Genomic DNA, 25,659 nt, shown 5'->3' with positions numbered 1-25,659 from the left:
CAAAATAGCCTGTATTCACATACAGTAAGTCCTCGTTTTACACTAGAAATGTGTTCCTCAAAAAGCTATTGTAAACCAAAATTAGTGTAAACTGAACCTGTTTTAACATGTATTAGATAGGAATACGTTCCAGCTCAGTATGAAAGTCAATCGAAAAAAGTAAACAAACATCCATCTCAACCTTAAAGGTTTCAATAACAGACAGGGCCTTTTCTGAAATGAGGCTCAACGAGAGTGGGGCATGTTGGTGTGTTTGGCTGTCTATCCAAATTTTAAGGAAACCCTCTATTCGATCCATAATGGGTTTCTGATGTTTTGTCAGCAATTTTACTGCAGGCTTGAAGCATTAGCTGCTGCCTCCTTAACACTTGAAGCATTCCTCAAAACAGTAGCAACTGTTGACTGTGGTAAATTCAGGGAATGGCTTATGGCTGACAAGCCTTCCCCAAGTTCTTTTCTCTTGACTATATCAAGCTTCGTTTCCAATGTTAAACTTTTCCTGGCTCGTTCAACCTTACCCATTTCTTCACCAAGATCCAAATTACGTTTTGGTGACATTTTGGACAGGAATTGGTCTTAAATGCAGAGAATAATGTAAGTAAATCACCGAGCACAGTCTCACTGTTATTCGTTGTGGTGGCGCGAAAGTGACTGGTTTATTGTTGGTCGCAGTGCAGCGCGACAACCACAGGCGGCGGGAATTTCAAATATTGTAAGTTAGATTTTTTATCGTAAATTGAAAAAAATGGTAGTAATTGTCAATTATCGTATCTGCGAATTTATCGTATACTAAACTAGTGTAAAACGAGGACTTACTGTACTGATTACACTTAGAAATTCAATAAACGAGTGAGTACACATGGTGTTCTGCCCACAAGCAACTCTTCCTCTTTGCAATGCAAAAAACCAAGTCTCTAGATGTCATGGTTACCAAAATATCACAGGTTGAATGAGGTAGTATCATCGGTTTATGTGGCCTTGCGTCTGATAGTGTTCATCGGCCTTGGCTAGAGCGATAGAAAATGGGCCCCTTGTATCCTCTCTCTCTCTCTCTCTCTCCTGTTGCCCGTTCTGATACCACTCTCATTCAAAAGTTGTCTCCCCGTAACATGGCGAGAGACCCGAGGTATAGAAGTAAGGCATGCGGGAGAGGTGGCGGAATCAAACAATGAAACCACTGTCGCTCCCACCATCCATCGTTGGTGACACAGTGACGTAGAGCATATGTTTACTTCTGATGAGTGTTTCCATCTCACAAGCAAAGAAAACGGGAAGAAAATAGCCAAAATATAGCCGTAAAAAGCCTAAACGTCTATCAATGTGCCCCGAGTCTTGCGTGATGAATGTCTATCGATGTGTCACGAGTTTTGCAGGTTAAGTTGTTATTTTGGGCAATACAATACATTTATATCATGTATACAATAAACATTGTATTTATCTTATATTAAATCTATATTTGGTTGGTATTTAAAGCATGTTAATTTTTTGTGTGTGGCGGGGGTAAATTCATATCATAAGAATGAATTAATTTTGTTTCCACTAATTTCTATTGGAAAAATTGATTTGATATATGATTTTTTTTATATACAACGATCATCTCGGAACGAATTAAACTTGTATGTCGAGGTACCACTGTGTGTGTGTGTGTATTTACCTAATTGTAACATACGGGAAAAGAGCTATGCTCGTACTGTCCCGTCTCCATATCTACTAATGTCCAGCTTTTTCTTAAAATCATGAATATTCCTTGCGTTGACCACTTCCACGTCTAAACTATTCCATGCTTCCACCCTTCTATGAGGGAAGCTATATTTTTTCACATCTCTCCTATAAGTGGCCATTTTAGTTTTTCCCATGCCCTCTCGACATTCTTTCATTCCACATACACAGATCTTCCCTATCCATTTTTTCCATGCCAATCATCACTCTGTATATTGCTATCAGGTCTCCCTTTCTCTTCTGTTTTCCAGGGTCGGAAGTTGCATTCTGTTCAGTCTGTCTTCATAAGTCAAATCTCTTAAGTCAGGCACCATTTTTGTTGCAGCCCTCTGTACTTTCTCTAGTTTCCTTATGTGTTTCTTTAAGTTCGAGCCCACTGTATTGTTGCATATTCAAGCCTTGGTCTTATCATTGCAGTAATTATTTTCTTCATCATTTCTTCATCTAAATATACGAACGCCACTCTTATGTTCCTCAATAAGTTCAATACTTCTCCAATTATTTTGTTTATATGTCTCTCTGGCGATAGGTCATTGGTAATTGTCACCCCAAGGTCTTTTTCTTCATGACTGGTTTTATGTCTTCATTTCCTATCTTGTACATACTCCTGATTCTTCTTTCACTCTTGCCAAACTCTAATTTCTTGCATTTTGTCGTGTTGAACTCCATTTGCCATGTACAGCTCCATTTCCATATTCTGTCCAAGTCTTCCTGGAGTAGTTCGCAATCTTTGTCACATCTCACTTTTCTTAACAATTTTGCATCGTCTGCAAATAGGCTCACATAACTGGACACCCCATCCACCATGTCATTTATGTAGACCGCGAACATTACTGGTGCCAACACTGATCCCTGTGGAACTCCACTCTCCACCAAGCCCCATTCTGATGGTCTGTCCTTAATTATTGTTCTCATTTCTCTTCCTACCAAAAGTCTTCCATCCATTTTAGTAAACTGCCATGCACTCCTCCTACCATTTCAAGTTTCCAGATCAGTCTCCGGTGTGGTACCTTATCAAAGGCCTTTTTTAAATCCAGATATATTCCATCAGCCCAACCATCTCTTTCCTGTATTACATCTATCACCCTCGAATAGTAACATATCAGGTTTGTCGTGCATGAACGCCCTTTTCTAAAACCAAATTGACACTCACAAAGTATGTCATTTTTCTCCAAGAAGTCTGTCCATCTATTCTTCACCACCCTCTCACACATCTTAGCTACCACACTTGTAAGTGACACTGGTCTATAGTTCAATGGGTCTCTCTTGTTACCTGATTTATAAATTGGGACAATGTTAGCTCTTTTCCAGTCTTGGGGCACTACACCTTCCCTTAATGAGGCATCAATTACTTCACAAACTTTTTCTGCCAGTTGCTCCCTGCATTCTCTTAAAATCCATCCTGATACCCCATCAGGTCCCACAGCTTTTCTCACTTCTAAACTCCCCATCATATTCTTGATCTCCTCCACAGTTACTTGAAACTCCTTCATAATCCCTTTCTGTTCCATTACCAGTGGTTTGTCAAAAGCAGTCTCCTTTGTGAATACCTTCCGAAAGCATCCATTCATAGCCTCTGCCATTTCCTGGGATCCTCACTGCATACTCCATTTACTTCTAAACTTTCAATACTTTCTCTATTTTTGATGTTGTTGTTCACATGTCTGTAAAAAGCCTTGGTTGGTCTTTACATTTATCAATTATATCCTTTTCTTGTTTCTTTCTTTCTTCTCTTCTAATCAACACATATTCATTTCTTGCTCTTTTGTAACTTTCCCACTGCTTAATCCGTCTTTTCCTTCTCCACCTCTTCCATGCATCCTCTTTTCTTGTTCTAGCCTTTTCACATCTATCGTTAAACCAGTCCTGCTTTCCAACTTCTCTATGTTGTCTTATTGGTACAAATTTTTCTCACCTTCTTTGTATATTTTTATAAATTCCTTCCACTTTTCATTTGCTCCTTAGCACTCTTGAATTTCATCCAATTTGTCTCTTGAAAGAATTTCTTTAGGTTTCCAAAATCTGTCTTGGCATAATTCCATCTTCCCACTTTATATTCTTCATTTCTTCTAGATTTCTCTTCATCTATCACCTTGAACTCCAAAACTGCATGATCACTCTTTGCTAAAGGGCACTCCACCCTCATCTCCTCAATGACCATTGGCTCTGTACTAAAGACCAAGTCCAGTCTTGACGATGCTCCCTCTCCTCCAAACCTAGTATCTTCTTTGACCCACTGAGTTAACACATTTTCCATTGCCAGTGTCAATAGTGTATTTCCCCATGTTGTCTCTGATCCTTCCATTGACCAGTCCTCCCAACACACCTCTTTACAATTAAAATCTCCCATCATTATAGTTCGTTCACAGCCACCCAACATTTCTTCCAGACATGTTCCTGTATCACTTATCATTTCTTCATATTCCTGTACTGACCATGCATTTGTCTTAGGTGGTACGTACACCACTATGTAGTGCCTCTTTTTCCTTCATTAGTTTCTGCTCTGATCTTTAGCACTTCTGCCTTTCCCATACCTTCTTTCACTTGATCCACCTTTATATCTTTTTTAACCAGCAACATCACTCCTCCTCCCATCTTACCTACTCTATTTCTTTTCCAAACATTATATTTCCTTCTCCAACCATCATCAGGTCTTCTCCTCTCTCAGTTTTGTTTCAGTAAGACCCACAATATCTGGGTTCTTGTCCCTCAAGTAATCGTTGAGTTCTAAAATCCCGATATCACTCCATTTATGTTGGAATACATTACATTCCGCTCATACGTAAGTTTCTTTAGTCCTTTCTTGCTGTACTTTTCTGGGTTATGAACCACTTCCTCAGTCTCATATCCAAGATTCTCCAGAAAAACTCTTTCTTCTCCTCTTCTGTCCTCTCTTCATTTTTTTTCAAAGCCTCCTTTCTCAACTCATTTAACATTTCTCTTTCCTTTTCACCGAGATCTCTTCTCAACCAAATCTTCCTTGTTGTTTCCTGCTGGGCTAGCCTCCATGACTTCTCCACCAATTCATCTACATCCTTTTGTGACTTAAGTTTGATTCTTATTGGCCTCATACCTTCTCCTGTGAACTTTCCAATTCTATGGAAGTCCTCTATTTCTTGTACTAGGTCTTTTCCCTCCTGCACCACATTAATGATATTATTTATCACCTTTTTTATGTTTTTCTCTCTCCATTTTACTCGGTGTCTTATCCTCCTCCACACCAAATATCACCACACATCTCTTTTTGTCTACAGTTTCCCTCACCAATGTCTCATTTGACTTAATAACCTTCACCACTTTCTCAGCAATCTTCTCTTCTATGATCTGTTGATCTATAATTTCAGCAAGGCCCAAAGTTTTCTCCCCAGACTCTTTGATTTCCTTTTCCAGACTTGCAACTTTGTAATTTACCTCCTTTCTTTCCACTTCCTGACTTTTTTTCCATTCAGCCTGCTTCTCCATGTGTGTGTGTGTGTGTATATATATATATATATATATATATATATATATATATATATATATATATATATATATATATATATATATATATATATATTTCGCACAATTTTAGTTAACCAATTATAACAAGTTTGATCCCTGACTTGAACTTCCATTGAGAGTAAACAAGCGAGAGTGTATCATAGTACAGTAAAAGGTTTAATGAAAGTAAAAATTATGAAGTTAAACATTTAAGCAGTTTAATTTAAGACTAAGCCATTATAATGTACACTAATGTATGTATGTAAGTAACTTTATAATGTTGATAATCTTAAATTTATGAAGGGAGGGAGAGTGGTGCGGGAAATACGCTAGCTGGCAACCTGTGGAATGTAAACAAAAGGCGCATCATTGTACTGCATACAAAACTTAAGTACCACATTTTGACAAGGCTTTCCATTTTATCCATTGCAGAGCCACGAGTTCAGGTGGTTCTTTTAGCTTGCAAGGAAGATACGGTCTCACCAGCCTTCTTAATAGAGTCTGCTGACTTGAAAATAGTAGAAACAGTAGATGGAGTCAAGATGGTGGCGAGCAATGCTATCAGTTTTCTTACCTCTCTCGTGTCTGTGAATAATATCCACTTTCACTTCGAGAGTAAGAGACTTCCTGGTCTTCTTAGCAACGCAAGGCAACATTGCAGGGCTGGTTGCAGGGCATTTTGGTGGCATGTTGAGTGAGGTAAGATGAGCTGCTGCTGGACATGGTTATGGTTTTGAACAGAGTGGGGAAGGGTAGGGGAATGAGTGGTGTGCGAGTTTGGTGTTCGCTATACGAGCAGATTGTAGTAAAAGGAAACGTTTGTTGTTGCAAAATTTCGTTGTGTGAATGTTCGTTAAGCAGGGGTTGCCTGTACCTGTCTTACTCTACAGTTGTGAGACATGAATGCTGAACAATGATCTGAAGAGGAGATTGATGTCTTTGGTAATACAGTAAGGTCCCGAGTTACGTCAGAGTTACATTCCTGAAACATGACGTAAGTCGATTTTGTACGAAACTCGAGTTTTTGTACTTTCAAAGCATATTATCGAGTTTTCAACCAATTATTTTTTATGGTTATTCAGGTAAGTAAAAGGTTATATTGTTATATTATTTACAACTATGTAGGAATATATTGATTAGGGCATGACGCCAAGGACTGCAGGTTGCCGAGAGGGGCGGCCCAAGGCCGCCAGGAGGGTGGGCAGGTTGAATGTTGTGACGCCCAGGGCGGACAGCTGGGAGCTTTGTGGAGTGCGGTAGGAGTAGAAGCGTTATATAAGTAAAAGGTTATATTGTTATATTATTTACAAGTATGTAGGAATATGAAACACAAGCTTGTTTTTATTATTGATTAGGGCATGACGAAGGACTGCATGTTGCCAGAGGGGTGGACGCCTGAGGCCGCCAGGAGGGTAGGCAGGTCGAATGTTGTGACGCCCAGGGTGGACAGCTGGAAGCGTAGTGCAGTGCGGTGGGAGTAGAAGCGTGGGCAGCGGAGCAGGAAATGCAATAGGGATCAGCAGACAGGCGCAGACGGTGCAAGTGAGCTGCAAGTGTCGTGTGGCCCAGACGAAGGCTCCGGAGTTGTTATTGTTGTGATAGGTGTGCGAGCCCTCAAGGTCGTCAACCTCCCCGTTGTCATGGTAATTTTCTTCTTCACTCCCTTACACACAGCTGCTGCCTCCCTTCTCATGTCTTTTAATTATGTCCACTTTTTCTTGTAACGTAATGGTTTTCCTTTTCTTAGCATCACTGCTATCACTCAGGAGTTTTCTTTTTGGTGCCATTGAGCAAGATACTAAGATAGTCAGCAAACGCAGATGTAGGAACACTCTTGCCAGGGGCGACAATGTGGTGGAACTGAGGTACGTAGAGTGTTATTGTATTCAAGCGTGAGGTGGGCGGTGTGGTGGATAACCACTAGTGACGCCTGGCGGCCAACAATAACAATAAACCCCGTGCTTTACGATTTATAAATTTTCAATTTTTAAAACATTAAATTGCCTTACAGTGGACTGATGTAAGTGCGAGTTTGACGTAATTCGAGACCGACGTAACCTGGGACCTTACTGTATATGCCTTTGCAAGATCATGGGGTACCGCTCATATAACTTTGTGTCAAATCAGCAATTGCTCCATGAGACCGATTCGAGGCTGATTACCAGCATAGTCTGTCAACGTCAACTGTGACTATATGGGCATGTGGCATGCTACGCAGAAGCCAATCCTGCATATCAGGTTGTCTTCGAAAGGGATAACCCAGCATGGAGGAGGCCAAGGGGACGTCCACAGAACTCATGGCTGCGGCAAGTCGATGCCTCTTGCTGGGAGTTACTTAGCATGGGAAGAGAGCCTGCATGGAGACTCGTGAGGCGTGACTGCCTGGAGTGGTGCCATAGGGTAGGCGAGGCGCGCCCCCGCATATGCCCCCCTGTGATTGATTGTATTTCAAAACTGGCAACAGCGGTAACAAGAGAATGGCCATATTACAGCTCCTCAGGGCCCTTCAACCAACCATGTGAGCAGTGGGTAACTACACCATTAAGGGGACCATAATAGCTTAAAACTAAAATTTTTCCCTCAAAAATTTGGGATCATCTTATACAATGAGTCATCTTACAGTCCAGCATATACGGTAAATCTACACACCTCCATATCAGATATCCATGAAGGGAAAGATACATTCAATGTCAAGGAAGCAAAGGGAAATCACAAACATATAGACGCAGAAGGTCAGAATAACAGGAAGGTAGCCTAAGGGTAAAGGGAATCAACAGACAGAAAAAGATAAAGTGAAAGAAGGTTAAGAAGGCAGTCAGGAGAGAAAAATGGAGTCATTATTACAAAAAATCTGCCTATAGAAACAACAAACATCCACTTAAGCACTGACGAGTGGAAGTATGGAATTTTGAATTGTACTAACGTATTTAATCAATAATGTAATGTTTGAGTTTCCATTGCCTTGACCTAAGTAACAAATCCTTGCAACATCTCAGTTCATGACATAATTATCTATCTATTCTTGTTATTATTGCTTGAAACTTCCCAAAACAATCAAGTCAAGGAGGATGTTACCTGGGCTTGCCAAAGACATTATCAAAGGTGTCACTGAAGGAAGGAACAGAGTTGGTGGAGTTGGCAAGAGTGCTGTTGACTCCCAGGGGCTTCCTCATTGTCGAGCTTGTAAGGTTGAAGGTCTCCTCCACCTGTCACAATACCACAACACTGAAATTCACTATATCCAAGTAGCAAGCACACACACAAACACAACAAACACACACACATGACACCTCTGATTTATGGCCTTTAATATACTTCAAAACAATTTTTTGTGCAACTTACTGAAGTGCATTTTTTACATATGAATTAAGGAATTTTTATTAACCTTATTTAAATACATAATATAGATCTAAGCATCACAACTGATACCTTTGTTCCAACATTCTCCTTGGACTGCTCAAGCGCCTTCTCTTTCTTGTTTATAAACAAATCACTAAACCTTGGAGGACAGCAGCGGCGCCTGGCTCTCTTGTTCTCTCCCTCATTGGCGGCCTCCTCTGCTGCCTTCCTCTCTGCCTTCTGAACAGCACTGAGATAGGTCTTTCCTCGCCTTTGGTAAGCCATTTTGAGCCTAGGGGTTACATTATGGTCAGTTTTACCATTCTTTTATTTGACAATTATTTTCTAATCAACTTTTGCAGTAAATCTTATTGAAAATTAAATGACTCCATTCTTGTCAAAATATTTACACCTTGGAATCATCACTGTTATGTCTAATGTCTGATCAATAGCAGCAACCAATTTAACAATCTCTGAAATGAAAGCCTTACAATCTGTCTATTCTCTCCTCTGTTAAGCTGTCTATAAGAACATAAGAAAGATAAGGGAAGGTACATGAGGCCTACACGTGGCAGTCCCTGTATGAGCATACCTATTTATTTCCACCCATCATCCCCATCCATATATTTGTTGTATCTAATTTCAATGTTCAGTATCAACTTAGCACTAACAATCTGATTTGCAGCTTACCCAGCAGTATAGGATAACCAGCCTGAAAAGTAAACAACACTCAGAATTTAGGCTATCATTTCCAGAGCTGGGTACTGTGACTCTTAGTTGTGACTTTGGGACTTCATTGCACCATGAATTTTGCAGTCTAAGTTGAAAGTTGCAAACATTTTGTAAAGGTTGGACTAAGAAAAGTCACATCACCAATTTTCCACGACTGAACAGAAACAAAGACAACTTCTATAAATTAAAGAAATCACTGCGACTGTTTTAAGCCAGTTTTAAAGCCCGACTTGGCTAAAAATGTCATATTTGAGTTGGTAACAGCTAACCTTATTCTTTTTTATTTTTAACTTCTTTTAGAATAAATCAAATTCTTCACAGTTATATGAGACTGGTGTGTCACACTAATCTACCTAAATGTAAAAATGTCTGTCACCAACTTTTACTATAAATTGATAGAATTACATACAATTTTAGGTGTAAACCAAGCCTTAAACTTGTCTTGGGTCAGTTAAAAATGTTCTAGAACGTGTTATGTCTTGTTGTGTTCATTGTGCAAGTTAATCTCATTTTCTCTTATTTTACTATGTGCTTATACTTTCCTTGGGGCTAAAACAAAAAAATTAATATCTATCAGCCTTCTAACTTCAACTTGCTTAAAATTAAACAATACGGGTAAAAATTGGATTTGTACAGAGTAAGCCTCGGTTGTAAAGACGAAGATCATATTGCTAAACCATATCAAACTTTCAGGGTTTTATCTTTCTTTAGATCTATTATGTCACCCTACAAGCTTCAAGATGGGCCAGGAAGACATGGAGGTGGAGATTGTTTAGGTTGTATTCTAATGATTTTTTTTTTTTTTCTAAAATCAATTCCTTACAAAATCATGTTTCTGTTATCATGCTAAAGTTAACTCTGTAACTTGTCCAAGGAAAAAAAAGTCATAGTTGCAAAGTTGCAAGGCACACTGGGGGTGCCAAAAATTACAAAGTTACAGTCACACCAGATCCTGCAGCAAAGCACCAAAGTCAAAAGTTAAGTCAAACCCAGCTCTAATTATTTCACTCTTTTATCAATGTCAACATGACTTCTTACTCTTCTTATCATACAGAGCTTCTCATTCAGAATAATTTGAGCCCAATATATACTTGCAGACATATTATAAGTAATTATCATCAATAGAGGATAAAGTGGCAGTTCCTGTGGCAGAGGCCAATCAGCATAAATTGTCAGATGTGACAAACACTTGTTGTTACAGAACATGATTCTGGTGGATGGCAATATCCATCAGGTATTTTTAGTCTTTCACCATAATCAACATGACTTTTCTTACATTTCTCATCATGTAGAGCTTCTCATTCTGAGAAATTTGAACCAATACATACATGTCACAAATTGTTTATAATGTTGACAACAATTTCTAAAGATTTACCATTTTTGTCAGGGAATGAGCTAACGTGCTGCTACACCCACACGTGATGGACTGATGGGTGCTGAGGGATGCCGTCAAGTGTGTTAGTTCATATGTGCATACTGTCACATTATTTGAGCATATGTGAAATCAATCATGGTGATTGGTTATTTTGTTTAAGCATGCCAATAAAAATAATACAAAACAAATCACAGCAGTCAGAGACAAGTGACTGGATTTGAATGAGTCTTTGGAAGATATCTGATTTTATTAAGATAAAAAAGATAACGACTTCATATTAACTTCTAAGTGTCACTAGTCAGGTTAGACTGATTTGCTTTGATCAGATGACTCTAATTGTGTTAAAGTTAATTTGTTATAAAGAAAAAGTATGAGTGGTGCAAGTTGTTTCAATTACGATGTTAGGTAAAAAATTAGTTTGATTAGTTTTATTAAAAAGATAAATTTTGATAGGTTGGTATAGCCAACCAGTGGTGGCAAATACTCTCAACAGCAGTAAATTGAAATTTTGAACTTACTATCGTAGTACTTTGTGATAACAAAATTATTTTCATCTGGTACATTTCAGTCTGTTTTCTCTTTTTTTCTTTTCCCATAGCAAAACTGTACTTTCTGGAGGTACAGCTTATTCGGACCGTGGCTGATTCGGACCTGTATATATTAGGGCTGATTCGGCCCTTTATGGTTGGTGATTCGGACCTTACATAAACACCTGTTACAGAGCGTACATTTAATGTAAAATTAAAGCAAAAGTTACCAGTGTTATGCAATTTTGGCCACCGTGGATGAGGAAAAATACATCCAAAAGTAAAATTGCATAAAATATAAAAAATTATGTAAAAATAAAAACATACAATGCGTTTATTGAAACCACCTAAATAAACCCATTGTAACCCAAAGTAACTCCAAATCCTTCATTTTTATATATATATATATATATATATATATATATATATATATATATATATATATATATATATATATATATATATCTTCCCATCATTGTAGTCCTTCCACACTCCCATAATACACCCTTGAATTTCCTTTACCCGTTTTCTTTGACGCTTCTTTAGTTTGCCCTCTTTGACAAGCTTAACCTGATTAGGTATCTCCTTAGCCTCTAAATAAAGCAAGTTTATCAACAAGTAAAATGGGAGGTTACCTTTTTTGGCACTTTAGTTTAGTTTATAATGCCATCCTTCAACATCATTATTTGTTCTTATACTGCACTCAAATACTGACCAGTTCTCCACTTTCCACATCCTATGATGCAACTATGTTTCCCTTACGTAATCTATAAATTCTCTTACTGGTCCAATTACACCTACCTTTCCTGAAAGTTCACTAAAAGCTTCCTCAATATTGTTGTGGGGTAAAAATGGCAAAACAAGGACTTTTTTTAACAATTTTATAGTATTGTAGTATAATTGCCAGCCACCGCAAGAATCGTAATCTATGGCCTGGTGGTGGTCAGCCACTGTGACTACTCGGTCACAAGCCAAACACTTCACCCTGTCAGTTATCCTTGCGTGGTGTGAGGTAAGGAACTAACAGGTTATGGCCTCTTTATGTCAAAGGTAACTTTGTGTTTGTGTTCGAATCATTCAAAACAGCCTAGCAAATGGTCCAAACCAGCTTTACTAATTATCCGAATCAGCCTAAATACATGGTCCAAACCAGCCAAGACTAAGGTCCGAATCTGATCCAAATCAGCCGGCATTCACTTTCTGAGAGGAAGAAAGGAAAACAGAATATGAAAAAAGTACTGATTTGTGACAAAAACGAAATGCTGATTCATTAGGAAGGTGGTGGTGTAGTGGTTAAGGTGGTGTGGAATTGGGCAGACATCGATGCGTAAGCTTGAATCCCACTACATACCTTCTTGATACTTTTAAAGTTACCTACATGTCACCATGATACCCAGGTTCTAGGTGGTTAAACCAAAGATGCACTTGGGTGGTGATATGGGCCTTAATATGGGTAACATTATAAATAAAATTGCCTGCGCCACTAATGGGTGGAAGCTTAACAGTGTTTCCAATACTCTTAAAGTTACCTATAGGTGGTATAGACCATTAAAAGATGAAAACTACCAGATAAAAATAGTTTCAATCCTGAAGTGAGCATCTACTCACTTTATGGAAGAGAAGCTGGCCAAGGCAAAAAAAAAAAAAATAAATAAATAAATAAATAAATAAATAAATAAAAAAAAATAAATAAATAAATAAATAAAATAAATAAATAAAAAAAAAATAAATAAAAAAGCCTAGTTGTTTGCCAGTTTCCTTAAAGATAAGTAGAGTTTGCCAAGTCTTGAAATCTCCCTTTTAAAAGAAGTCAAGTCACAGGAAGATGGAAATACAAAAGCAGGCAGGGAGTTCGTTTACCATAGAAAAGTATGAATGACAGTACTGATTAACTCTTGCATTAACGACTTTGACAGGATAGAGGCGAGAGGAGAAAGCCTTGTGCAGTGAGGGCGTAGGAGTGAAGGCATGCAGTTAGCAAGATGGATAGAGGCGAGAGGAGAAAGGCTTGTGTAGTGAGGGTGTAGGAGGGAAGGCATGCAGTTAGCAAGATCAATAGAACAGTTCGCATGCACGGTAAACTTACCGTCCACTATGATCTCTGATAGACATGTTGTCCATAGCTGTGTTATATCATTAGTGGACGTCTATATAGTTACAGCCCTAACCTCTTCACACGTCTCTACTGTCAACACTCCTACACTCATTGAAAGCCTGTCTCTCTTACCGATTTCTCTTCTCCTCGCATTCACTTCAGCCTTTCACCAGCAGCACCCAAGGCCTGGTAAGGAATTCAACACCAGAAACCGCACATGCTGAAAAAACCTACAAAATGTAGACAGCCAAATGAATAATATTACTCGTCAGGGCCGGAGCAGTGCTATCACTCCGTGATGAGATTTAAACTGAGAGTCCCAAACAAACTTACCTCTTGTCCGTTTGTTTCGTGGCTGCGGCTTCGTCTTCATTGCAATCACACTGCAATAACCATTTATATATAGGTTATTTTCAACCTTCACACATTTGAATGATTAAAAACAACAAAAGTGGTGAATCAGTAACATTTCTGAAAGTATCGTTCCTGATTTAAATGGCGAGTCCATAATTAAAATTTCGTTCGATTCTGTGCACGCCTTGCCAAGTTGCCACCCTTTATAAGTAGCATCTTGGATTATCCAGCACGTTGAAGTACCTTTCGATCTTCAGTTCATCCATATTTGGCTACCTCGCAGTGGGAGGATTAAAGATGATAATGAAATGATTTAGAAAATCTGAACTAAGTACTGATGACGAGGTCGCTGTGCGACTGATACAGGATAACCTAGATGGGCCCTGGTGGCCCTTTGTTATCCTATTATTTATGTTATGTTATGTTTAACTATACTATCATAAGGGCTCTATTGTCTGCCATGGTGGACGAACGTGTTGTTGATGCTCTCCCACTCACATTATGTCCAGTACTTAACTCCTGGGACTATGCTGTGGAAAAAATGAAAATTATTCCATTAGGAGTTGCAACAGCTTAGGTCATATGGCACATCTAGGGTTAACGGGAGAACGCTACATCTCTCACCGGGCAGCTGGGTTTGGCAAGGATTCGAGCCCGGGCCGCCTGGACCGGAGGCCCGAACACGAGCCGCCTCAACCAACTACGTGTTGGAAAAGATGTATTGGTTATGGGAGACTTCAGCCTGCCTGAAATCGGCTAGGCAAATCCAAATAGCATGATTGCTCATTACAACCCAACTGTACAGAAGTTCATGGATGCCTTTCTCACCTTAGGTTTGACACAGTGGGTAAAGACACCATTGCAACCTTTTATCCATCATCTAACACCCTTGTTTTAGTTATGTCAACTGACCACGACCGGATAGGTGTGATAGATGTATCCGTACCGTTTCCTAAATGCGGTCATTGCCATATCATTTTTTACTATTTCTTTCGGCTAGACCCCATCGATCACAAATGGAAACTCAGTAAACAAACATGCATGGTTTAAGGGCAAATTTCATAAGACTGAACACCTTGATATTGACTGGTACTATGTATTTCATGATCTTACCATTGATACAATGTACTCTAGATTTCTAGAACTATTAAGCCCTCTCATACGAGTGTATTTCCCTTTGAAATCTGTTGTACCAGGTCATCACGCCTTATTATAGTCTGTCTGCTCTAAAATGGCTCCTGGGTTCCAAACATATTGCAGCTAATTTGATGTGAATAATACTCGTTTTCTGTTGACCAGCACACTTAATTATGACAAGGACAGACAACGGTTTTCCTCAAGATCTGTAACTACGCATTTTGCCAGGACACGTTCAGACCCAGACCCAGGAGCCATTTTAGAGTAGACAGACAATAATGATCCTCCACAGTTAAAGAAGGAAAGAGCACGTGCATGACGCACCTTTACGTCCGACAAAGAGAAGGTAGACACTCACCGCTTTCCCATCAAACTCTTGATTAATTTATCAGTTACAATGCACACTTTTGGAACTATTACATCAACTGTCAAGTAACGAAAAAAAAAAAAAAAAAAAAAAAAAAAAAGAGCTCCTGCTATTGGTCCATTATTTCTTCCTGGTGGTTCTCAATAGACCTCTATAGAGTCTATAGTACCATTTAATGGCAGAGGTCTTTGCTAATGAATGTTTATAAATATCAGGATCCCTCTGCCACTCTACCTAATCAAGCTTTCAATGGCTGTATTGGCAATCTTTACCGATCTCTTACTGATATTACCGATTCTCTCGCAGCTGTTGATGTCAATACCAGTATAGGTTCTGATGGGATACACCCTCTCCTTCTACACTCCTGTCCATCGCCTGCCTAACTCTGTACGTCTTTCAGAAGTCTCTCTCAGAGGAAACACTACCATCCTCTTGGAAACATTCTACATACAGTCTGCGCAATTGAATTAGGCCATGACGCATCAACTACAATAACATGTAAACATTTCAACTCTTGCGCAACAGAAAATTACTGAAAAAAAGTAAATAACAACTTAAAACCCGCTAATATTTAGTTGTTTCCTTTCTTCTTTATACACTCCTGCAGTCGTTGTGGTACGGAGTCCACAAGTTTGTGAATAACCTCTTCACTGAGGTTTTCCCACACACTTGTGATCGCAGACCTGAGTTTCGCTACAGTGCTAGTGTCCTTCTCACGAAGTTCTTTTTTCACTATTGACCAAAGATTTTCAATTGGATTTAAGTCTGGGCTGTTTGCTGGCCAGTCACGGATATATTCTATGGCACAATTGTCTAACCACTCTTTTACAGGGTAACTATTTATTAGTATATATATATTTTTATTTTCATTTGTATGTATTTAGGACAACTATGTATATATAATTTTGTATGAGGCCCTGTAGAGCACCATTTACTGGTGGAATAGAGCATAGAAAACAAAACAAAACAATAAACAATAAACTAGTATGGCATGGAGCGCCATCTTGCATGAAAACCGTTGCACGGCAAGTGTCAAAACAGTCTTCCAAGTTGTCAAACAACAAATCAAGATATTTTTCTGTGTTCACTCTAACACCCTTTTCAAAGAACACCAGCTTTCCAACACCATGGTATGAAAAAGCACCCCACGCCATGAGGGAGGGAGGGTGCTTTAGAGACTTTACCGTGTAGCGTGGATCATAGCGATCAGCACCCCTTGGTCTACGAACATATCTGCAAGGTGTTCCTGTGACAGTGAAAGTACTCTCGTCTGACCACAGAATACTTCGAATCTTGTCTAGTGGCCACAACAAATTCTTAGCGAATGTGACGCGGTTCTTTTTGTGGCGAGCTGTTAATAAAGGTTTGCGTGCTGCACGGCGCCATGGCAGGTCCAAGTAATCATGGATGTAATGGGAGACACTCAATGACACATTTTGCAGCAAGTCTGTGTTACTTTGTTTGATGTCACGAGCTGTGTTTGTAGGATGACTCGTCAGTTGCCTCTTGATAACATTTAATGTGCGCTTACTAACTTTTCTAGTTTTTCCTGGCCGTTTTGAATGAACGGGTATCACTTCATCAGGTCACTCGCGGCACTTTTTCACCCACCGCCTCACGCTCCTTGATGACACTCCTGTTGCATCCTCAATTTCTTTTGTGCTATAATGAGCTTTGTGTACGGTATGAATACGGGTGATAGTCTCCTGGCTCAAGTCTGGCTTACGCCCCATTTCCTGGTGAGCGATGACACCATCCGAAATATAACGCTCAGTTACGGGAAATTTCAAATCCTGTGGAGATCAGTGCTTGTTGCTGCCACACCATACACCATACAACTGATTTATCTATAGGACGTCACATACATGATACTTCATTGAGTTGCCATTTGTCTTAATTAAATGCCAGATGTACGATAATTGCAACTAATCCTACACAACCGTGATGGCAGGGGGACAAGTGAAAGTAAGTAAACGAATGCTCTCGGTCGCATCGCGGCCTAATTCATTTGCGCAGGCTGTAATATGATTCCTATATTTCAAAAAGGTTTTCGTTCCACAGCTAAATTACAAACCTATAAGCTAGCTTAACATATGTGCCCTGCAAGATTCTTGAACGATCTATCACCAAACATTTTTTCTTAAGCATTTTGAAGTTAATAATCTGCTTTCTCGTGACCAATTTGGTTTTAGACCCGGCAGGACAGTTGGCGACCAAGTTTTACTTACTTATGATGATGTGACTTAATGGCTTGACATTTGATTAACAATGGACGTAATCTTATTTGACTTTTCTAAAGCTTTTGATACTGTTTCCCATTCAACATTAATCGACAAACTTAAACAATACGGAGTCAGTGGTCTCATACTGAATTGGATAACTGACTTTCTACACGACAGAACAAAGTGCTTCAGTTGCCCGTACGTGTGTGTGTGTGTGTGTGTGTGTTCCTATTTTCCTACATGTTTTATTAGTTTGTTCTTTTTTGTTGTATCCTTTTTTCTCCATTTGGCTTGCGTATCAAGTATAGAATTCTCTGTATGCTTTCACTTCCTCCTCCTCCTCCATTTATTTCCTTTACAACTTTGAAATTTTACTATTGAAAGCAATAGAATTATATTAGACTATCGTAGAGTTTACATGTGACAAAAGGCGGTGGTTGTGGTGGTGGTGATGGACCCAGTGACAGAGGATTAACGAAATATTTCACACCTTTATGTCACGACCCTAAACTCTCCCACGTCACTAAGGCGTGCCCCATCCAGTAACCCTGCTAATGGGGCCGATTCCCCAAATAGTATGTCTGATTAACAAGGTAACCAACCCAAGCCAACTAACCCGGCAGCCACCACCCAGCTAGTGGCGTCACTTTGAAAGATTGGGGGGAAGTGTAAGATACTAACTTCCCACAGGAGTTGAGTATATACATATATTTACATTAGCATGGAAAACACGAACCATATCCCATCACATACACAACACGAACCACAAAGTGACTCCAGTCATGCACTGCTTCACTCACGCTCCCGTATCCACACACCAACGTCACAATCACTCCCGTCAACACTTATCGACAACCCAGGCCCAACTAATTTACTAATCTCCGCACCGTTCACCAACACATCACTAACACCAATATCACCACAGCTCCTTGCGTTTCACACCTCACTTACACCATAATACACCCCTTGCCTATCGCCCCACCAAGCTCTCGACTTTTCCCGTAGCTCAGACGGCGCTGGTTCACAATACAACCATTAAATCCCCACTCCTCAAAACAATTCACTATACACACTTATCACCATCACTACACCACCATAAGACCACCCAAAATACACCACCTCCAACACACAGACAACCTAGCCCCAGCGCCGTCACGGGAAGAGTGTCTGGCATGACCGGAGCGAGGCCAGCCTGGGGTTAACTCGGGTCGCCCCGCCATGTCGACAGGCAGGTACTCACAATCCCTGCCACGTCACAAACTCTCCACATCACACATATATCAACATATATATATATATATATATATATATATATATATATATATATATATATATATATAAGAATAACATAAATAAATGCATATTACACATGCTGTATTAAGCAAATAATTATATAAACCCAATAATCACAGTCAGTTATATTAAATATTTCAATAACAAATTCCCCTATATAACAAACACTATATACAATGATTTAACTACTGAGGTAGGGCAGTGCGGCCGTCACATTTAGGACTTGAGGCCTTCTGCCCCAAATAGGCGAGGCTGTCATCTCATGGAACAACACCAGGTGTGGGCAAACTACTCCACACGGGCCGCATGCTGCCCGTCAAAGGAATTAATGCTGCCCGACAAATGTAAATTTGAAAGAACAAGTTAATAAACAACGCCACATAGTATTGTGAACATCATTTTTTTTCCGTAAGTGTACACATGCGTGTGGGAGTGGGTTTTATTTAGAAGCCTTTTATTTCGTATCTTAAATATAAGTAATGAGGCCCTGTAAAACTATGATTTTTTAATGTGACCCTAGCACTAAAAAGTCTACCCACCCCTGGCCTACTCTCTCTCTCTCTCTCTCTCTCTATATAATAATAATAATAATAATAATTATTATTATTATTATTATCATTATTACTATTACAAATTATTATTTTATTATTATTATTATTATTATTATTATTATTATTATCATTATCATTAATATCATTATTATTATTATCATTGTTATCATTTGAGAAATACACTATTGATTTCCTCTTTTCTACCACCCCTCTCCGAGCCCTCTCCGAGGAAAGAATAGTAAGCGGGGATAAAGGTAGGAAATCAAAGAAAGAAGAATGTACGAAAGAGGTGTAGAGGAATAAAGGAAGAAGAAAAGAGCAGAAAGAGAAGAAAGGGAGTGGAAAAAATACTCCTCCTCCCCGAGCTGATAACCTTAGAGTCTCACTGAATATTGTTTTTCTATGCAATATTTACGAAACAGAACACGAGAAAGACAATATTTATTTCGTTTACCCTTTTAATGCTTGTTTTCTATGTAATATTTATGAGGCGGCAGAGCAGGACAATATTTAGCTTAGTCCTCCCTTCAAAAACTGACAGGAAACGACCAACAATAATTTGATTAATACATAGAGTATTTTCAAGCGTTTAAAAGAAGGAATGGCATAGAAGAAAAAAAAAAATAAACATCACAGAATGGGCAACGATTAATGAAATTACGGGATTTTAGGATGTTTTTATGGTTCTAGTGACAGATTTATAACACTGACAAAAAAAAAAAAAAAAAAAAAATCGTGGTGAGAGAACAAAGAGCTTTTAAGACTGTTTTCGTAGTTCTACTGACAGATTAACTACATTTCTAAATTATTAATAAGACAAATATTTTAGGACACCGCTAAGCATGTGTCTTTTTCAGGGTTAATCAGACACCCACCGCCATCAGCTAGCCATGGAAACATACATTCACTGCCGCCCATCAATAATGTCCCTTATGCGTGTTTTGATGAGACTGGGGGTGTTTAGGGTGTGTTTTGAGATGAGTTAAGCTCTCTTCTGTGGCGAAAACACCTTAAAACACTCACAAAACCCCAAAATACCCCCAGAGCACACTTTCACACACACCCAAAGAACATGCACTCTTAATACATTCAAAACGTACCCAAACATATACAAAACTCGCTTGATACATCCAAACACATCCAGAATAAACTAATCTCACCCAGAACAAGCACAATGCACCTGAAACGGAGGAGGCTGTAGATACCCACCGATACGATAATTACTCCCAATGAGGTCTATAATAGCACGGGTTCAGAGGGTGGTGTGAACTTATTAAGCCATCTGTGACCTCACTGAACGTTTCTTTTGTGTTTCACAATACAAGGGGACAGACACAGCCTGCCCTCTAAAGACAACTCTCTTCCTTCACACAAATTAAACTACATGCACCTCGCTACACATAAATTCTTCACTCAAGATTTATAAGAGAGAGAGAGAGAGAGAGAGAGAGAGAGAGAGAGAGAGAGAGAGAGAGAGAGAGAGAGAGAGAGAGAGAGAGAGAGAGAGAGAGAGAGAGAGAGAGACTCCTATATACCAGCCAAGGAGTCCCTTTTCCTTTTCACTTTTTATAGACTGGCACCTCAGTGGGGAGTTTTTTGATACATTTTTTTGTTGCCCTTGACCGATTGTCTCTTTTACATAAAAAAAAAAAAAAAAAAAAAAAAACACACACGCACACTAAAGCCAAACACGAGTAATACAGAGGAAGTACCCCACCCACCCAAAATATACTCAATATTACCCCTTGCAAATACTCCCAAGCTTATCCTCAACACTCACTAATAAGCTCAAAACGCACTCAAAACACATTACAATATTTCAAAACACGCATGATTCAATCGTTTTAGTCTAACCTTATGTATCAGCGTTGGCTCTCTCTCTCTCTCTCTCTCTCTCTCTCTCTCTCTCATCCTTTTCCTTTCTTCCCAACCTAATCACCCTCTACCTCTTCCATCACTCCCTTCATCACCTCTTTTCTCTTTCTTCACTCCACCAACTTCTTTCTCCCCCTTCATCCTGTTATTGCGTTCTACTTTCCACCCTTATACTACATATGTTTAATTCTAATTCTTTAGTATAAACATCATCGTTCAGAATTGCGTATGTATTTTCCAGGATCTTAGAAATATTTACTACCAGAAACAACTGCATCTCGCTTTTCTTTCCTCCCTTGTTCTATAATTTACTCTCTGCCTCTACTCTACCCTCTTTTGCTTCTCCTGTATTCTCGTTCTCGTCTCCAGGATAAAAAAAAATTCCGCACACAACAGCAGATTCGTTCGGGAGCTTCTTTACATGATTTCTGTCCTTTCCTGTTCAGTCTTCCTATGCCGCGTTTAGTTTGCTGGTTGTCATGGCGCCTCTCGACAACACACACACACACACACACACACACACACACACACACACACACACACACACACACACACACACACCAAAAGATGTCTTGGTGCGATGAACTTACCCCATTATCATGACACTGTGTTTAATTTTACTAACAACCACCTTCACTTTATCTTGTGTTGTTCGACTCTTCCTCTCTTCTCTCCCAGTCCCTCCCTCGTTCCATTCCTTCCAAGAGCTCCTCCCCCTTTTTTCCTTGCACCTTCTCTCTCTCTCTCTCTCTCTCTCTCTCTCTCTCTCTCTCTCTCTCTCTCGTCCGTCCCTTCCCTCGCGCCTTATACGTAGATAATTAAGTCAGTTTTCTATGTCTTCGCTTTCCTTTCATGCTCTCACTTACTACCCGAGAGAGAGAGAGAGAGAGAGAGAGAGAGAGAGAGAGAGAGAGAGAGAGAGAGAGGTAGTTCTAGATAATCGCGAAATAATCTACTTAATCAAATAATCTCATCCTTTTGATACTATTTACCGATCATTCATTTACATTGTTCATATATTCAGATATAATTCAGGTATGGTATTATCATCATCATTATTATTATTATTATTCTTAATATTGTTGTTATTATTTTTGCTGTTGTTGTTGTTGTTATTGTTTTTGCTGTTTTTGTTGTTATTATCATTATTATTATTATTATTATTAATATTATTATTACTAATGTTATTATTGTTGTTGTTGTTGTTATTATTATTATTATTATTATTATTATTATTATTATTATTATTATTACTGATGTTATTATTATTATTAATTATTATTATTACTATTGTCATTACTATCATTACAACCATTACTATTACTATCAATGTATGTTTTTTTTTTCCCTAGGCATTCAAGGCAACTGGAAAATTATGCACATTCTCTCTCTCTCTCTCTCTCTCTCTCTCTCTCTCTCTCTCTCTCTCTCATAATTAAGTAACAAAAGTCCCAAATTTTCTCATCAGAAATGTTTCATGCGTTTCATTATTAAATCTGAACAACTCTCTCTCTCTCTCTCTCTCTCTCTCTCTCTCGCTAGTAAAAACACTGCTAAATAGATTCGAAACCCGTGAAATCTCGAAATGCAGCTAAATTAGATTAATTATTATTATCATTACTATTATTATGATTTATTTTTATTCTTATTATTATTATATATTTCTTAATCATTATCATTATTGTTACTAGATTGTTAGCATTATCATTAATAGTACTATCATCATAATTTTGATGATATAACTATATATATAACTATATAACTATATATATATATATATATATATATATATATATATATATATATATATATATATATATATATATATTTTTTTTTTTCTTTTGAGAGAGAGAGAGAGAGAGAGAGAGAGAGAGAGAGAGAGAGAGAGAGAGAGAGAGAGAGAGAGAGAGAGAGAGAGAGAGAGAGAGAGAGAGAGAGAGAGAGAGAGAGAATGGAATTAATTAGAGAAGTAAGGTGGAAAAAAAAGCTGGAGAAAGATGAGGAGGAGGAAAAGGTGAAGGAAGTGAGAAGGACCCATACATTTCACCTGTTTATGATTAATTCCCATGAATATTGAATTTTTTCTTTTCCTTTTACCCCTCTACCCATTCTCTTCCTCACTTACTTCCTTGTCTCCTTGTCTTTATCACCTCCCTATCTTCTTACTTGCTTCCTTCCTCTCTTCATCTTCTTGCCTTTTCGAAACCTTCAGTTCTTTACCACTTATTCTTTTCTACTTTCCTACGTCTTTACCTTCCTCTTCCTTCTTTACACAGCTCCTTCACTTCCCCTCTTTTCATAAACCCCTTTCTCCCTTCTCCAATTCATTTCCTTTCTATCTTTCTTCTTTCCTTTCTTTATTCCTTTCTCTCTCTTCTCTTCCTAGTTACCTGTTTCTATTCACTTCCTGTTGTCTTCTCCCTCCTCTTCTCTCTCACGATAGCCACATTAACCACAGATTCTCTTATTCCCGGCGAATTCTTGCTAATTTTTCCCTCTCTTGCATCAACACCATGGTCGACGTCATTCCCCCCCATCCTCTCCCAACTAATTAGACTCGCTTCCAGGAACTGTCTCTGACCTGGCATGGTGTAGTGATGTTCTAAGAAGAGGGAAAAAAGGTTTGAATGCCTACGAGTGTTGCTGCATTTCCTTCTTAGCACCCAGTATTTTAATTTCCTTTTCCTTTTGAGAGAGAGAGAGAGAGAGAGAGAGAGAGAGAGAGAGAGAGAGAGAGAGAGAGAGAGAGAGAGAGAGAGAGAGAGCCTTTGGTATCTGTCCGTGTTCTTGATGAAATTAATGAAATAGACATGTACTGAATACATGAATACTAATGAAGATGAGGATAGTGATAATGGTGATAATAATGATGATTATAATATTAGTGATCAATGCGTCGCTCCACCTACATGAAAAAAAAAAATTATTTAGTCACTAAATCTGCAGAGAATACATGCAAAAATTCCGCACAGCATTTCACACACACACACACACACACACACACACACACACACACACACACACACACACACACACACACACACACACACACACACACACACACTCTCTCTCTCTCTCTTCCAGCAATAAGCAAGTAATTATAACCATTCCAAAACTCTGCAACCTACGTAATTATGAATATTTTCAAGCTAAACTCTGCAACTCGCCACAAGTTTGCGCCACAACATGTAATCAAGCCCTTTGTTGACCGTGAAAGCGTCCCGCTCCCCCATCACTCACCTCTCGAAAGTTGAAACCCTCACGTCTGCTGCTATAGTGAGGGTAAATCTATCTGCTAACAAGTAAAGTATGATTAAAAGAACCAACTTTACAGATTCAAATTCCACAATAAAATAAGTGAAGTTAATATCAATAAAACTACTGACATGTATATACAGTTTTACAGTCTTTATACAACCTGAAAATGAGATGCTGCTACGCCTAAAAATAATGTAAAAGTTCCGAACCCCGAGGCAAGTAGTCAGGTTCATAACACTGCTTCACTTCACTAGTAAGGAGGGAAAGTCACGAGTTACAGGACTTCCGTTGCCATGTTCCTTAATGAGCCTCTTCAGTATTTTGTATCCTTTTGTCTTTTTCATGATCAAAAAAATCTTTTTGACATTCATATTTGTACTACAGTGTTTAACATAATTATGTGGCTTAAAAAAAATTGCTCTCTCTCTCTCTCTCTCGTTAACCATTATTCCTCGCGAGTTAAGGAGGAACAAAAAGACAACACCAGAATGTGATGATTGGTTATATATTACATTAAGTACCATATTATATCAAGGTTCCGGACGAAAAAAAAAATAATACAAAGAATGCCACGTGTAGCCTTGGTGGCGTTTCGCAGCTTTTTATGTTCTTAATGCTTAAGTCTTGTACCGATTCAACATTAGGTAGTCTTGGCCAGAAGGCGGGTGAGGTGACCTGCAGCTCCTCTCCCTTCCTTATGTTTACAGTTCGTCCTCCAAGGCTTAACTCAATCAGCACCAGACAATGTCCCATCTTCCTGCAACCTTGTATGGTTCGCCAGACCAAAACAATTGAATACCAGATTAGAGAATTAATAGGTATGATTCCTTAATACTTCGTGAGAATGGCGTAGGAAATACAGGGAAACTGATGCCGTGGTACTCATTGAGTTAACCCTCCCCTGATCTACTACGCATCTATTAATGGTCAGGTTTTGCAAGCAGATCGTGGGAACATAAAAAGATTTCACAATAAGGGTAACTCGCCAAACATGCTGGAAGAGAGTGCAGGTTACTCGACTTCTGACCATGACTACAAGTATAATTATTAGGGTTAGCATTCTGAAACGTTTCGCTGTCTCACCACGACTATTTTCAAAGGCCACACAGAGCCGAGTTTTCAAGAGTGTTTCTTCCGTTAATGATGCAAAACTCTCATGAATCTGCCACTAGAACCATAAACACACAGCACACCCTTGAAAACTGTCACGTCAACTAGAACCCTTTGAAAGTAGCGCAGATATGGCGCAGAAGTGTTTCGGAACATGAATTTGTTTGGATAGACATGACAACAATACACGTAGGTAACCTCTATCACCACCAACACCACCACTCC

The 25,659-nt window shown here is 38.9% G+C and overlaps 1 protein-coding gene across 8 annotated transcripts in view; it reads right to left on the bottom strand.

The window, feature by feature from the left end:
- The window catches only part of LOC123509532, a 45,625-nt gene that overhangs the window by 19,304 nt on the left and 662 nt on the right, over positions 1 to 25,659 (bottom strand). The window contains exons 1-5 of one of the 8 annotated variants that reach the window (XM_045263891.1): positions 18,290 to 18,521; positions 13,601 to 13,650; positions 13,400 to 13,487; positions 8,629 to 8,830; positions 8,275 to 8,405 (exon numbers count right to left, since the gene is read on the bottom strand). In XM_045263891.1, coding sequence (XP_045119826.1) covers positions 8,275 to 8,405; positions 8,629 to 8,823 — 326 coding nt within the window. In that variant the 5' untranslated portion in view covers positions 8,824 to 8,830; positions 13,400 to 13,487; positions 13,601 to 13,650; positions 18,290 to 18,521. Of the gene's footprint in view, positions 1 to 8,274; positions 8,406 to 8,628; positions 8,831 to 13,399; positions 13,498 to 13,600; positions 13,651 to 18,289; positions 18,522 to 25,659 lie in introns of those variants that run through there. The other 7 variants (XM_045263887.1, XM_045263890.1, XM_045263885.1 and 4 more) reach the window with 7 other exon arrangements.

The sequence above is a fragment of the Portunus trituberculatus genome, chromosome 27 (genome assembly GCF_017591435.1).
Source record: "Portunus trituberculatus isolate SZX2019 chromosome 27, ASM1759143v1, whole genome shotgun sequence".
Lineage (NCBI taxonomy): Eukaryota > Metazoa > Arthropoda > Malacostraca > Decapoda > Portunidae > Portunus > Portunus trituberculatus.
This window is presented reverse-complemented; position numbering and strand designations above follow the sequence as displayed.